The 13,830-nt window shown below is 40.9% G+C and overlaps 1 protein-coding gene across 1 annotated transcript in view; it reads left to right on the top strand.

The window, feature by feature from the left end:
- Positions 1-3,970: 3,970 nt before the first annotated feature.
- The window catches only part of usp34 (ubiquitin specific peptidase 34), a 56,591-nt gene continuing 46,731 nt past the window's right edge, over positions 3,971-13,830 (top strand). Inside the window, 2 exon segments of the mRNA XM_042102710.1 lie at positions 3,971-4,354; positions 10,918-11,005. Of these exon segments, the coding sequence (XP_041958644.1) occupies positions 4,312-4,354; positions 10,918-11,005 (131 nt within the window). The 5' untranslated portion in view covers positions 3,971-4,311.

The raw sequence follows: 13,830 nt of genomic DNA, 5'->3' as shown, positions 1-13,830 counted from the left end.
TTTCAAAGATCCTGCCAGGTGATTGTGAACTGAGTTTGAACCCTCCCAGGTGTGAATGAATGAATGAAACTTTTATTGCCCTGAGGGGAATTTGTCTCGCACTCAAAAGGGCCACACTGAATGTTAAACACACAACAATAAATAATTGTTGGTGATCATGTCTCAGGTAGCCACAGGAATGCAGTAGTGGTCCAGTCCCTGGATGACATCATGTGGAATTGACCCCACAGTGTTGGAAAGTGAGGAACATGATTACATAAAACACAAAATATGAGTATTAAATACAGTTACTATTTAAATGGGTGATATTCAGAATACAGTTGCACACATGGAACTAAACCATGTAGCCTGTATCTCTCAGGTGTCTCATTTCTCGTCCCCCCTGTTTATATTGATAGCCTAAATAACAACCCCTCAGGGAGAGTATAATGTAACGTTTATTTTGTTGTAGTGCCTATATTCAGCCAGCATGTTTTAAGCCTGTAGTCTTTTAAAACATCTGATGTAGGTTCTTTGACACAAGCACATTAACAGTGTTTCACAGCAATTATAAGCATATATTAATCAATCCACACTGTAAAGCAGGGTTGTGGGTTGCTATGGATCTTAAAACTTCACAGCTTCACATTGTTTTTTCATTCACTATTAAAAAAAATGTAATACAATGCTGATGTAATCCGAAATATTTGGAATACATTACTCACTGTGAGCAATCTATTGCAATACATTACAAAATACATTTTAGATATGGCCATTTTAGACATAGTAACCTTCCAGATTACCTTTAGGTCATCTCTCTTCTGATTAGCCTCTCAAATCAGTTGGCCTATCATTGAAGTGTGTACAAGACACCCCAAAAAGCCTGGGGTACCTCCTTTTTGTCTGGATGTGTTGATATATTGATTCGATGTCATGTACTTATACTTATTCACTTGGCTTACATTAGTATCCAAAACAACTTACATAGAAGAACCCAGAACAACTTGGGGTTAGGTGCCTTGCTCAAGGGCACAACGGAGACAGCTAGGACTTGAACCCACAACTTGCCTGGCTACTGCATGCTAACAGTTCCGTAGTTACTACACTACCATCTCTCCTGAGATTAGCCTTCTCACAAGCTCAGAAGAAGATCTTACATTCCACATTCAAGTTGTCCTGAAATGTGGGCAATTGTGTAGGAACCCTCTTCCTTTAGAAAGCATCCCTATGTCAACCTTGATGGAACTATGCCTTTGGCCCAGATCTTTGTCATTATCTTCCACAACCTCCAGAGTTTGGGGCATTTTTGTATACCTTCTACAGCATACCGTTTTTGGACCTGGGGCAGCTAAAGCTTGGGGTTTCCGGATGATGTCCTGAATTTCCTGCCATGGAGGCTCCTTCACGTTCAGCTCAGTTGCTGGTTTTCCGGCCTGGCATTAGACTCCTTCAGGCGTCGCTGTATGCATCCTGCAGCAATGCCTCTACACCTCTGGCTTTGAGGTGGATAGTGGACCATTTGTTGCTTGAGAAGAGTCCCGGAGAGGCTGTGTGGGTCGTCATCAAATTGCATTCACGCCGTGTTGTTTTGATCCTCTCTTTCTGTGACAAATGGATTGGGGTAACTTGTCAGACGCTGGGGCAGCTCAAGTGTAGAGAGTCTTCAGCGCTGTGGGGTGGGTGTTGGTTGGAGCTCTCTTTAGCCTCACCGGATACTGCATCTGTGCGCTGTACTTGGATCAAATACAGCACATCTGTGTGCTGTACTTCCACAAACAGACCTGCTTTGATGTATCTTGAGCCCTTGTTTTTGCAGACTCTGCCAAAATTATACCTCGTCATGAATTGCTCTCCAGTCAGCTTTGCTTGTTTCATCTGTCTCGGTCGTATTTCCTGTCCTTGGCTGTAGTCAGAATATCCTTCCCCTCGAGGCTCTCATCCTCTCCCCTTCTCGGGAGACTCTCGGGAGACTTTGGGTATTGCTCTTGATGTTTGTTCACACCTTGAGTGGTGTCCTCTTATGAGTGCTTACAGCATTGCTAGCCTTGTGCGTCTGCCCTGCGCCAGTCTTTCCTGGAGGTCTTTCCAACGTCACCGACCTTTCTTGGTTGCCATGCAGTCTTTCTTAACTTAAACCAGTCTTTGGTAAACCAGTGAATCCTCCCGCCTTCTCCATATCCAGCAGGAGGCATGTTCTACCTCCTCTCCCATCTTAAGACCGGCCTGTTTCTCGCTCCTCTCAGGCCCAGAGCAGACAACAACTGGCAGGTTGATTTGGCAGGCGATTTCCACAGGGAACAGTAATCATGCAGCCGATTTCCACAGGGACTTCTGCAGCCGATTTCCACAGGGAACAGTAATCATGCCTGCCATTCCTTGTCCTTGCAATCCTGAACTAGGGACTGGTACTTCAAGGCCTTCCTTTCATGGGCCTCATCACATTCCTCCTCCCATGGCACCATCAGCTCGACCAGGATTATTTTCCTATTCTTGGCTGACCACAATACTATGTCTGGGCATAGAGTTGTATACCTCTGGGAACTGCAGCCTCTTTCCCACGCATTTTGCAGAACATTGGGCTTTGTTCTTTTGGTTGAAGAAAGGCCTGGCTCCAGGGGCGTCACTACACCCATTTTACTGGGGCACGTGCCCCAGTATTGAACTGCTGTGCCCCAGTTAAGGTTGTTAACTAGCTCCTGTTGCCTGTTTGACAGCAGATTATTATTATTAGTATTATTATTATCATTAGACTGGACTGTGTCCCAAGAGAGTTTTGGTCTAATGACACCCCTGCCTGGCTCCCTCCTTGATGAAGTCTTCTTCAAATCTGTACTGACAATTTGGGAGTAAGAGAGAGTGCCTGGGTGCCCCCTGAGAGAGTGCCTGTATCTCTCCCCCTCAAGCCTGCAGCAAGAGACAGAAGCACTTTCATCACTAAGATAATGTAGTTGTATGCATGTGTCCTTGCATTACAATCCATTTTATTATGTACAAACACAGAGCTGTTCACCAGTGTGGTCCATTATGTCGGCATTTTAAATGGCCATGCTATTCGGCTAAGTGCTTGCAAAAGCTGAAAATGCTAGGGAATACTTCATTACTGCATGGTCGATGCCAATGTTAATCACAAAGATGCCTGCTTCTGTTGCCTGAGTGTACAATACTGAACGAAAACAAAAGATACAGATACAAAAGATACAGCAGCTGCTCAGTAATCCGTTTGTAATCTTAGTGCAGTGACAAGATGGAGACTATATAGGCTATTGTAGGCTATCCATATGCTGCAAGAAATGTCATGTAAACCTTTTAATTCACACATGAAAACAAAAGAGATGAAATATGATTTGATCCAATTGGATGCAATCTGCACAGTACATTATTATTATTATTATTTGCAATTTTATAACAATATAATATTTTATGATAATCTGAATTCCCCCTTCTATAAGAAATTATACAATAATTATGATTATTATGATTCCAAAATCATTTTTTGCAGCATGAGCATTACTCCACCTGCTTTTTATGTGATTGTGTGATTTTATTGTTTAACATTTAGTAATAAGATCAAGACGCATGAATCAATGCAAACATGGAAAATAGCATAGCCTATAATATGCCTATTTTTGTGGCATATTGATGCACGACATGCCCATAAATGATTGTTCCCTGCGCTATTCTCCTGTTAAACCAGAAGATAGAGCTTACACTGTCAGAAGCATAGGTCAGTGTTGAATTGGACAACATAGCCTACACACAATACAAACTTCTGATATAGATAGGCTATATCTTTTTATAGACGAGTTAGTCATAGAATAGCCAATAGTAGCCAACAACAAAGATGCGTTGACTGCATAGACACCACAGCTCAAAACCAAAGCAGACTAAACTGAAGAGTAGCCTACATGGTAGACGTGTTTGTATCTCTGGTTGTCCACAGAGGGAGTGACATAAGGGAGTGACCGCGAGATTGCCGAAAATCGTCGAGTGATGCGAAAGAGACACACGGAAAGAGACGAAGCTTTACTCAATGTTGCCCCCCCTATTCAATATGGCTGTCGTATCTGCTCTTTTCAGTAACGCTCCGATTGGAGATTGACTCGACTCTGCATGACTTGGTGCCTCTCTGTATTGCTTGTTTCATCGTGATTTTTGTTAATAAGTTGTTGTGCATCTCCAAACAACCCTTATTTCGTTTCTTAACCAGCCTCATCTTAGGCATTGCGTTGGGCCTTTACCCCTAAACAGCCAGCTGCCAACAGTCCGAATTAATCAACAATTTCCAATGGTTTGAGTAACGTTACACTTTTCGCTCTTTCTTCTTAATGAACAATGTGTGAAAACTGCGCCGAGCTGGTGGAGGTTTTAAATGAAAGTAAGTGAAGTATTTCTCTAATTTTACAAACCTTGACTGAGTTCACTGTGGTTATGTGAAGCTAGTTAGCTAGTAATAGCAGGGCTAGCTGTCCAGTGCTTGCTACCTAGCCATGATGCTGGTATGCTCCTAAGTAAGCTGCTTGCTAACTAGCACCAGTCTTACTTTGTTTAGATATTATTATTTTGTAGTCATGCGTTTACTGCTTGTTGGTAGGGTGGTAATACTACAGCATGTGTGGATACGGCATTTCCCCGGCCTCAGTTCCCTGACAATCTTGAAGGCCTCATATTTCAGTTTGCCAAATTATGAACTGCAGTTCTCACCGGCTAAAACTCAGCAAGTTGACAGTATTTGTTGCTAGCAATGCAGCGGGCTAGCTACTGGTACAGCCTTTATATAGATAGTGTGTACAAATGAGACATTTGTAACTTGCACAATATTCTTCTAACATTGCCTTTGGGAAATTGGCTGATGCATTGGGTGTATTTTGTTACATTATTTTTCAGTTCGACCAGACTGAGGTTGAGTGGCAGACCTTGGTAACTAGATGCTTTTGCAAGCTAGTTGAATTGTTTGGACCTTGTTTGACACTATGCTCAATCCGTGCAATAGCTAACAAGGCTATGAAGTTTGTGTGTCTAGCTGGACATCAGTGGTTAGAGTTTTGACATTGTGCTTTGCAAAATTCTCCCGAAGTTAAAATGGCTATCGACAGCTAGCTGGGTGATTCACAGATAGTTATACATACTATCTGTTGTAATCAATCGATATTGTCTTCCTTGTCAGTGTTACACATTCACATCTTGTGATTCTGCTTTTTATAGTTTAACATAGAACGTTAGCTATTAAGTCAATATTAATATGGAGCTAACGTAGCTAGGTTATGTTACTTGCTAATAACTTTGGCTAGGTGGCTAGCTGGCTACACCTGTTAATACTGTCCACGAGGTAGCTGTCGCAAGTCGACAATCAAAATGTTATTCGATGCTATTTGATATCCTAAATGTAACCCGGGTCGTTGAATGGATGTTGCCTAATGGTTGATTTAGTATGCGCTCACGTTAGGTACTCTCTAACCACCATAGCTGAGTTAGCTGTCTCGCTGAAGTAACGTTAGCAATAAATGTTGGACGTGTTACTTTAGCTGGAGAGATGGTTTCAAGCTGTCCAGTTGCACTCACGCTAACCTTGCTGTCAATTGTTAAACACTAATGCACGTAGACATTTTGTGTCATACTATCTCAAGTACCTGTGCTTAATTTACGTTTTCTAGTTTGATTACAAATGCAGTGTGGATCATTGAACATTGTCCAGTGCATTATCCTTCACCGCCAGATTGTCAGATATGGACAGCTAATACTTTGAAGAAAACGAGGCCATGTTTTTTTTTTTATCCCTATGCATTCTGTTAGCGTCTCGATGTATTGATCTGATTTGCATTGCCATTGTTTTGCCTTTGTCTTATCAAAACGCTTTTTTTGTTTTGTGTGAGTAAGGTAACGTTATGCGAGTGCCAAGATCAGATGCTTGTCGTCTTGTTGTTTATGCATTTAAGATATTCACGATCATCACGTTAAAGCTTTGTGTAAGTGTTGAGTAGGCTAACTTACAACAAATACATCTATTCGGTTTTCTCAATGTATGTCCTATTTGTCAAATAATGTACGATGTCGCTGTTTGTAACGTTAGTTTAGTAGCGAGGTTGGTCACTAACCATGCTAGTGAGCTTAAGGGTAGGTGACCTGTTTTTTCCCCTGTTAGCTTGGTAGCTAACTCTTGCTGTGTTGGAACAACTGACAGTAGCCTATCACCCTCCGCAGACATGCCAGGAAGACACTGAAAGTTAATATTGCCTTCTCTAGCGCAACGACGAGCTAAATCGGTCGAAATGCCAGTAAAACTGAATAAAGTCAGTGGTTGTCAAATATCATATTGTCATAGATTTTCATCGTTTTGTAGAGTTGTGTGTCATAAGTTAAAGCAAAAAGCTGCAAAATGTGAATTTTAAGCCTCGAATTGGGTCTAGAAACAAATCAAATGTCAATACCGTGGCATGCCCTTAAGGGTATGGCAATATTGTTGTTGCATACCCCTCAACAAATGGGTAGCTGTGTCCCTGCTTATTAGTGTGTGGACTGTTGTCCAAGTCTGTTGTCAGAGGGGGCCCTGTTTGGAGTGGCAGTCCCAGGTGTTTCTTCCTCATTTGACCTTTGACCTAGGATCAGAGATGGATTGTGTATGTGTTATCTCACCCATATATTTAGGGTCCTCTGTGTAGATGCTTAAGAATGATGTCCTAACCCCTCTCAAAGTCTACTTTCACACTGAAAAGTTACACTGTGTGTGTGTGTGTGTGTGTGTGTGTGAGAGAGTGAGAGAGAGAGACTTCAGAGACCATGCAAATCAATAGCCCACCACTGTCATATAGACTAGCCTAGAATGTAGATATTCCCGATAAATTCTTATGAAAGTGAATATATGAAAATAAAATTTTTCTTTCATATTTCTGAAGTTCTAAAGTTTATTTTGACACTTTTGTGTTTGAGATGGCATGACTGAGACTTGGGTGTGGAAACAATGGGCTTGCTTTGCGATATCCCGCTCCTCTTATCCGCCTCAGAGAGTTTGTTTTTGGTTCAGCCTGAACACAATGGTTGAGGGGTGTCCTACAATAGGCAGGACTTTGTGTGCGTTTGAGCTGCGGTCTTGGATCCAAAAGAGGAGGGGAGGAAAGGAAAATAAGAAAGGAGGAATAAAAAAAGAAACATTTTTTTTCTTCTTTTTTTTTTGTAAGACAAAACAAGGTCCGGATTGGCCAGCTGCTCAAGCTGAACTTTGGACCTTGAGATTTTAATACAGCAATTTTCTTTCTGTTGCCCTGGCGAAAGAAAGAAAAGCCATTTTTGACACTCATTCCACCCTCTTCACACACACGCACACACACACGCGCGCGCACACACACACACACACACTGCTTTGAGTCAGCCGTTTTGTTTCAAAAATAAATAGCTTTAATTATGCATGAAGCAGACATCGTCAGATTACTCCCTGCGCTGCCTGCTTGTCTGGAAGTCAGGGAGTTCCTGACTGATCAGTGTAAATCAGTACACTGGGATGGGGAGTACTCTGGAGCATGAAAACACACACACACTAGGGGTGGGCGATATGGACAACAAATAATATCTCTATTTTTTGTGATTTTGATGATAACGATAATTAGTCGATATCCTTTAAAAAAATGTTTTTGTTAAAGTCTGAGTTACTTTACAGCTCATTATTTATGAATAGCATCATTACAATAATAACCAATAACCTAACCTGTGACTTTTTAACCAAAAAGGATTCACTGTAAAACTAAGCAGACCAACAGAGTACATCTCAGTTATTTCCTTCGATGTTTTGTTTAAGAGCAATCATGTAGGCTAGCATTCCAAGTTACAGAATAGAAACTAATGCGTTAGCTGAGAAATCCCATTGAGATGCTAACGGTTAGCATAATCAGTAAACGTAGATATTTAAAGCGAACTTCAGTCCATTTACAAAAGAGTAACATGAGAATAGTTCTTTGTTTACAACTGACCATTAAAATACTCAAAGGCTAATGTTTTCTCTCCATATAATACCGTGTAGGAAAAAACGTGACTGTCTCATCAATGCTACTTGAACAGAAGTAGCGCATAAAATCCCAAGTAGGCTACTCTCGCTGCACAAAATAAACATTAGGCGTGCGTGTGACAACGTTGTGACCCACTAGTGATCACGTGCAGCTCTGCTGCAGCCAGGGGCTTCTCCCGCATACACCTCCTGTGAATGTATGAGTCTTCAATGCGTGATTTCGAGTGTTTTTTCCCCCATAAGTAATTTAAATACTCGATAATGTCAATTTGCACATCGTTAAAACAACAATCACGATATTATCGCAGACGATATATATCGCCCACCCCTAACACACACACACACACACACACAGACACATTCACACGGCTGATAACCTTTACTTGGGCACTTGAGCTTCTTTTGAGGCCTCAGCTGTCAGCCACAAATGCCCAACTGAGCTGAAACGTGTGTGTGTGTGTGTGTTTGAGAGTGGGCAAGATTGAACTTTGATAGAGAGCGAGTGAGGACTCCGTGCGAGTGATAGAGTGAATATGTGTGTGTGTAAACGAAGAGTCATTGTGTGTGTGTGTGTGTGTGTGAGTGTCTCTTTTGTGTGTAGGGGTGGGCACACAGAGGGTATCCGCTTACAGCCATACCGGGACACATGGCTTCCTGTACCAGCCTCACTCGCAGGCTTTATTGACAAATTCCCGAGAGAGTCTACTGTACGCAGTCTCAGGGGAAAATCACGGCACACTCAGAGCCTTCTGATCGTCTCTGGGCGTAGTAGAGTGCAAGTTTCGCTGGCTCTCAGCGGACCCTGTCTGGATTCCCCCGTAACGTTAGCAACGATTATGACTTCACAGAATTCTGTGGACCTTGACAACTACTAGAGCCATCCCTCGCTCACCACAGTGACACGCCTAGCTGGTTTTGAAAAAAAAAAAAAATGCGCTTGCAGGTTGGGAGAAACATTTTGAGAGATAAACAAGGACTGAGGCTGTGGTGTGTGAGAGACTTTGAGGTTCTTCATAGAATCTTCTAGTAGAGTTGTCTTTGTATATGGAGCCATTTTAAGGGTCGGCAATGCACCACTCGGCACAATAAAAAGACTTGTTGTTGAGTTCTTGGTTTGACAGCATTGGTGTCTGGGGAGAGGAGGGGTTTTCCTCAGATGTGTCGATCCTTGTTGTTGTTGTTCTCCCGAGCATATCAAAAACTTCAGTGCTTCATTTCACCTGTAATTATATATCACAACATACTCCTGTGTAGCTGAGCAGGTGGAGGGAGTTGGACATTTTATATCTCCCCTTACGGATATACAGCTTTTGGCAAATTGTCACGTATGAATGTGAAATTATCATATATCTGTTTTTTATATATATATATATATATATATATATATATATATATATATATATATATATATATATATATATATATATATATATATATATATACTTATAACTGCTAGTATACTAGTACTATGTGCTTTTAAGAACATCAGCATATGAAGTCCGGTCATGAGCTTCATGTTTTGCTTGATGTCATCTCTTGATCCCCATTCCCATTGTCCTCCTTATGTATGCTAAGTAGGTATGCTAGGTATGCTAAGGCTACTGAATACATTAGTTGGGCTAGTAGTTAGCATGTGCTTTCCTCTGTGAATCGACTGGCATAATTAGCATTGTTGGCACTTCGCTCTCACTTTGTTACTGAGCAGCTGACTTAAACAGGAACACACTTCCAGCTGCTTTTTGCATTTCGGGGTGTTCCACAAGCATTTCACCAGCTCAGCCCCCCCCCGCCCCCCACCCGGGCACCCCCTGACAAAACCAGCAGCAGCACATGCTACTCAGATGCAATGAGTGTGAATCTCTTCCTGCCTCCTCAGTGATTTTTTTTTTTATTTTATTTTATTTTTTTTCCTTTTCTTTTTTTTTTTAATTCTTGCTTTGAGATGGGTGATAACACCTTTAAAAGATGGCGCAATAGACCTACATTCCTGTTCCATTCGTCACAATGATTAGAGGGGTAGCACATGGTGTCTTAACACACAGTGAGGCCTACGTTGTAATTAAGTGGTGAGAGGTGGGATGTGTTTTTGTTGTTGACGTTGTTGTTTTAAATCCTTGTTTGTGCGATGGAGTTAAAATGCTGGAGGGTGTCAAGAGTTGTTGTGTTGCTGTATGATTGACGGTTGTCATATTTATTCAGTCATCACTTTTTGTTTTTGTCTTGTTTAACAAGCAGCAAGAATCAGCTTGTTTGCCAATGGCTATCCTCAAGCAGGTGTGTGTGTGTGTGTGTGTGTGTGTGTGTGTGTGTGTGTGTGTGTGTGTGTCAGTCAGTGTGTGTGTGTCAGTCAGTGTGTGTGTGTCAGTCACGCGCGTGCGTGCGCGCGGTATTTGTCAACATAAATTTGTTTGTGTGTGTGTGACTGTAAAAGATGTCCACAATACACACACCCTTCTCTGGTACAAAGCAGAATTGGGAGAAAATATGTCTCCTTGGTTTTATTATGTAGTTTTGTTCTCATCATTTAGTCTTTTTGGTTTTAAATCTAGTCCCTCACTTACCCAGCCTGATTCAGGCATTTGTTTGTAAGAATGTGGGGAAATTTACAAACATCCTGCATTTCCTGGAGAGGGTGACTGGACCGCAGAGTCTGAAAGTATTTGTGTCATATTGTGGCAGCATCTGTGTGTTTCAGGTTTATGTATGTTTGGCTAAAAATGTGTCCGCCTAATGTAATGTAATATAATGTAATGTTTACATTTGGAGACATGCTAGTGCTCCGTATCTGTGACAACTTGTAGTTTTTTTTGTAGCAGTGTCTCAGCCTGGCCTGATCTCCCTCGACAGGGAGATGGTACTTTTTAGGGACTTCCTGGTTAAATAAAAGGTTAACTGAACATAAAGAACTACAAATGCTAATGTCTTGTTTGTCTCTCCTCTCCCAGTCTCGGATGCAGATAGCACTGATGGCCTACAGCTGAAGAAGGAGCATGCCTTAAGAGTCTTCAACTACATAAGCTCATGGACACAGAGGTCAGTGCACCCACAGTTCACTTCCGGGTCACCGGGACATCACTTCCTGGTCTCAAACGTTCTCATTCCTTTCACTTTTTGGTAATGGTGCTTGATTTGGTGTGGCCTAGTCTGTTAGATGCACTATATGGACGTGTATTGTAGGGACACCAAGCTTTACATTATACCGAGAGGAACTTTTATGACAACCCATTCTACATCTACAGGCATAGGATAGTTAAAACAGCTTCTGCTGTTCTGTGTAGGCTTTCCGCAAGATTCTGAAGTGTGACTGGAATTTAGTGCTGGGCGGTATACCGGTTCTCACCGTATACCGGTGTATATTTTCGTTATGATATGAATTTTTAATATACCGCCATACCAGTGTATTTGATTACACAACGTTTGGAACGCTGCGCCGCGCGACAGTGTTTCAGACAGGACTTTCTTCACACGCACGGTGCCAATGCGAGGTATAGTGAGGGTAAACACAAAACACCTTAAGTTTTTCCCCTGAAGTATGACCCTTAAGGCTTAATTTCTCCTTAGGTAGGGGGTTTATTTAAGGGTGTTGCACAGTATACCTTAAATTGTTTCTTTAGTTAAGGAAAAACGTTAAGGGATACTGCATTGAAAGGGATTTACCGTCACGAAAAAAATTCTATTGAGATTGTTTAACAGCTGTAACTAGCTGGCTAGTAGATGATGTCGTTAGTTAGCAACCCACCGAACACAGTGAAGTTTAATGTTCTTATCATTCATCTCAGCTTAAGAATATTCGCTGAAATTATCCAGGTAGCAAGTAAAGCATGTTGTAGACATGCACTGAGCAATACTAGCTGGCTAGTTAGAAATGATCCTGACTTTCATCAGTGAACCAAAAATAACTTTTTTGTTAATGTTTTGCCTAGCGAACCGAAGCTCATGGCAGGCTAACAAGACATCCACATCCACATGAAGTTAACGTTAGCCTACCACTAACGTCATGTAAACCACACAATAACAATAAGGCCTGTTTCTGATAGGCCTATTTGAAAGAGTAAGCATATTAGCACTAATTATTTTAAATTGTATAATTTTCAAAAAAGTATAATTATTGCAAGTTGAACTACTTTTTGTATTGGTTTTATACAAGATGTTTGTGAAATTTGCACAGTAAAAGTTCTGTATTTTGACTGCAATTGTCTTTGCATTCTGATTAGATTCTTCATTAGAATCATGAGTGGGTCTTTGTAAACAGCATCATTTTCTGGGGCCATGCAAAACTGCATTACCACTAGTCAGTGTGGAGTTATTCTACATTAACAGTAAAATAGACCATCCTTACTCAATGTACTGCAGCAATTCCTCTCCTAACTTGTTATAAATAAATAAACTTGTGAAAAATACTGTGATATACATTTTTGGTCATACCGCCCAGCACTACTGGAATTGTTTTTACTCGTTTATCCAGAAGAGTATTTGTGAGGTCAGGCACTGATGCTGAATGCACTCTCCGTTAGTCCATCCCAAAGGAGTTTGATGGGGTTGTTGTTAGGGTTTTTTAGTTTAGTTTAGTTTAGTTTAGTTTATTCGTTTTGTTTGACAGGGACCATGCATAGAATAGCTTCTATACCAGGGTTAGCTAAATAGCTAATTTGCACCTGTAGTCCCTGGGCAGGATGTTCAAGCACAGTAAAAACATAAACAAACACAGACATGAAAAGACAACAAGATAAACATTACAAATAGAAGAAAAACTAAGTGAAAAACAAAGATCAATGATCACAAGCTTGATTGTCCTTCAGCCATGTCTTCAAAGACTTTTTAAAACGTTTAAAACTTAGAGTCTCTGATATGGAGTGGGATTGAGTTCCATTTTCTAATTGCTTGATATGAAAATGCTAATTGGCCAAAAGTGGTCTTTTTGAATGTAGTGTAACTGTGCCTGCTTAGTGAAACCCTTCCACACCAAACTCTTTATGGACCTTCCTTTGTGTACCCAGTACCGTGCTTGAATTCCCGGAGGTCTTCAGAATGACCCATTCTTTCACAAATGTGTGTGAATGCAGACTGCATGACTAAATGCTTGATTTTTATACTCTCTGGCAATGGGTCTGATTGCAACACATGTATTCAGTAATTAAGTGATTTGCTCAAATACTTTAAATTGAGATGTTGTCGGTTTTAATAGAAAGTTGTGTGATCACTGCAATGGCTAATGCAGTGCTGTGAGACAGAGGCACTGACTTCATTCATTGATAAATGGCAATTATGTGATAATGTGATTTGTTCTAATGTTCATTTGTTGTCATGGAGCATCTAAATTCTGTTCCACTGTTGATCTTTTGCAATATCCACTTATTCATTACATAGGTAATACCATAATGAAATGAGTTAATGTTCCCAAACACATAGTTTGTGATGCTTATTTTTGTGGAAATGACTGTTAAAGTTAAAGTCAAATTAGTGTATTGTAGCTTGGGATACGGATTAGCCATTTGGGTGTTGGCAACTCAAATTCTACTGGAGGCATACTAAATGGTACACGTTTGTATCGTGTACCATGAACAAGTTTAAAGAAAAAAGTGACAAAAAAACCCAAAAGACTTTTTTTCTTTATATCTCCAAAGCTATTCCAGTGTTTAACTTAATGTTTGAACTTATGGACCTCTGTTTTAGTTATGATGGGATAGGCTATAATCCCTGAAGCACATTGTGGCACCTTTCTCGTCTATTCTAGTAAGACACCCTCTGTCCTTCATTAATCCAAATGTGTGAGTGTAACATTAAACCTGCCACTAGCTCTGTCTACTGCGAGTTGCTGGCATCAAACAAACCAGCCTGCAGCTCATTGGCTGAGAGAG

The sequence above is a fragment of the Alosa sapidissima genome, chromosome 9 (genome assembly GCF_018492685.1).
Source record: "Alosa sapidissima isolate fAloSap1 chromosome 9, fAloSap1.pri, whole genome shotgun sequence".
Classification (NCBI taxonomy): Eukaryota; Metazoa; Chordata; class Actinopteri; order Clupeiformes; family Clupeidae; genus Alosa; species Alosa sapidissima.
The sequence above is the reverse complement of the archived record's forward strand: the minus strand, read 5'-3'. Positions and strand labels throughout refer to the sequence as shown.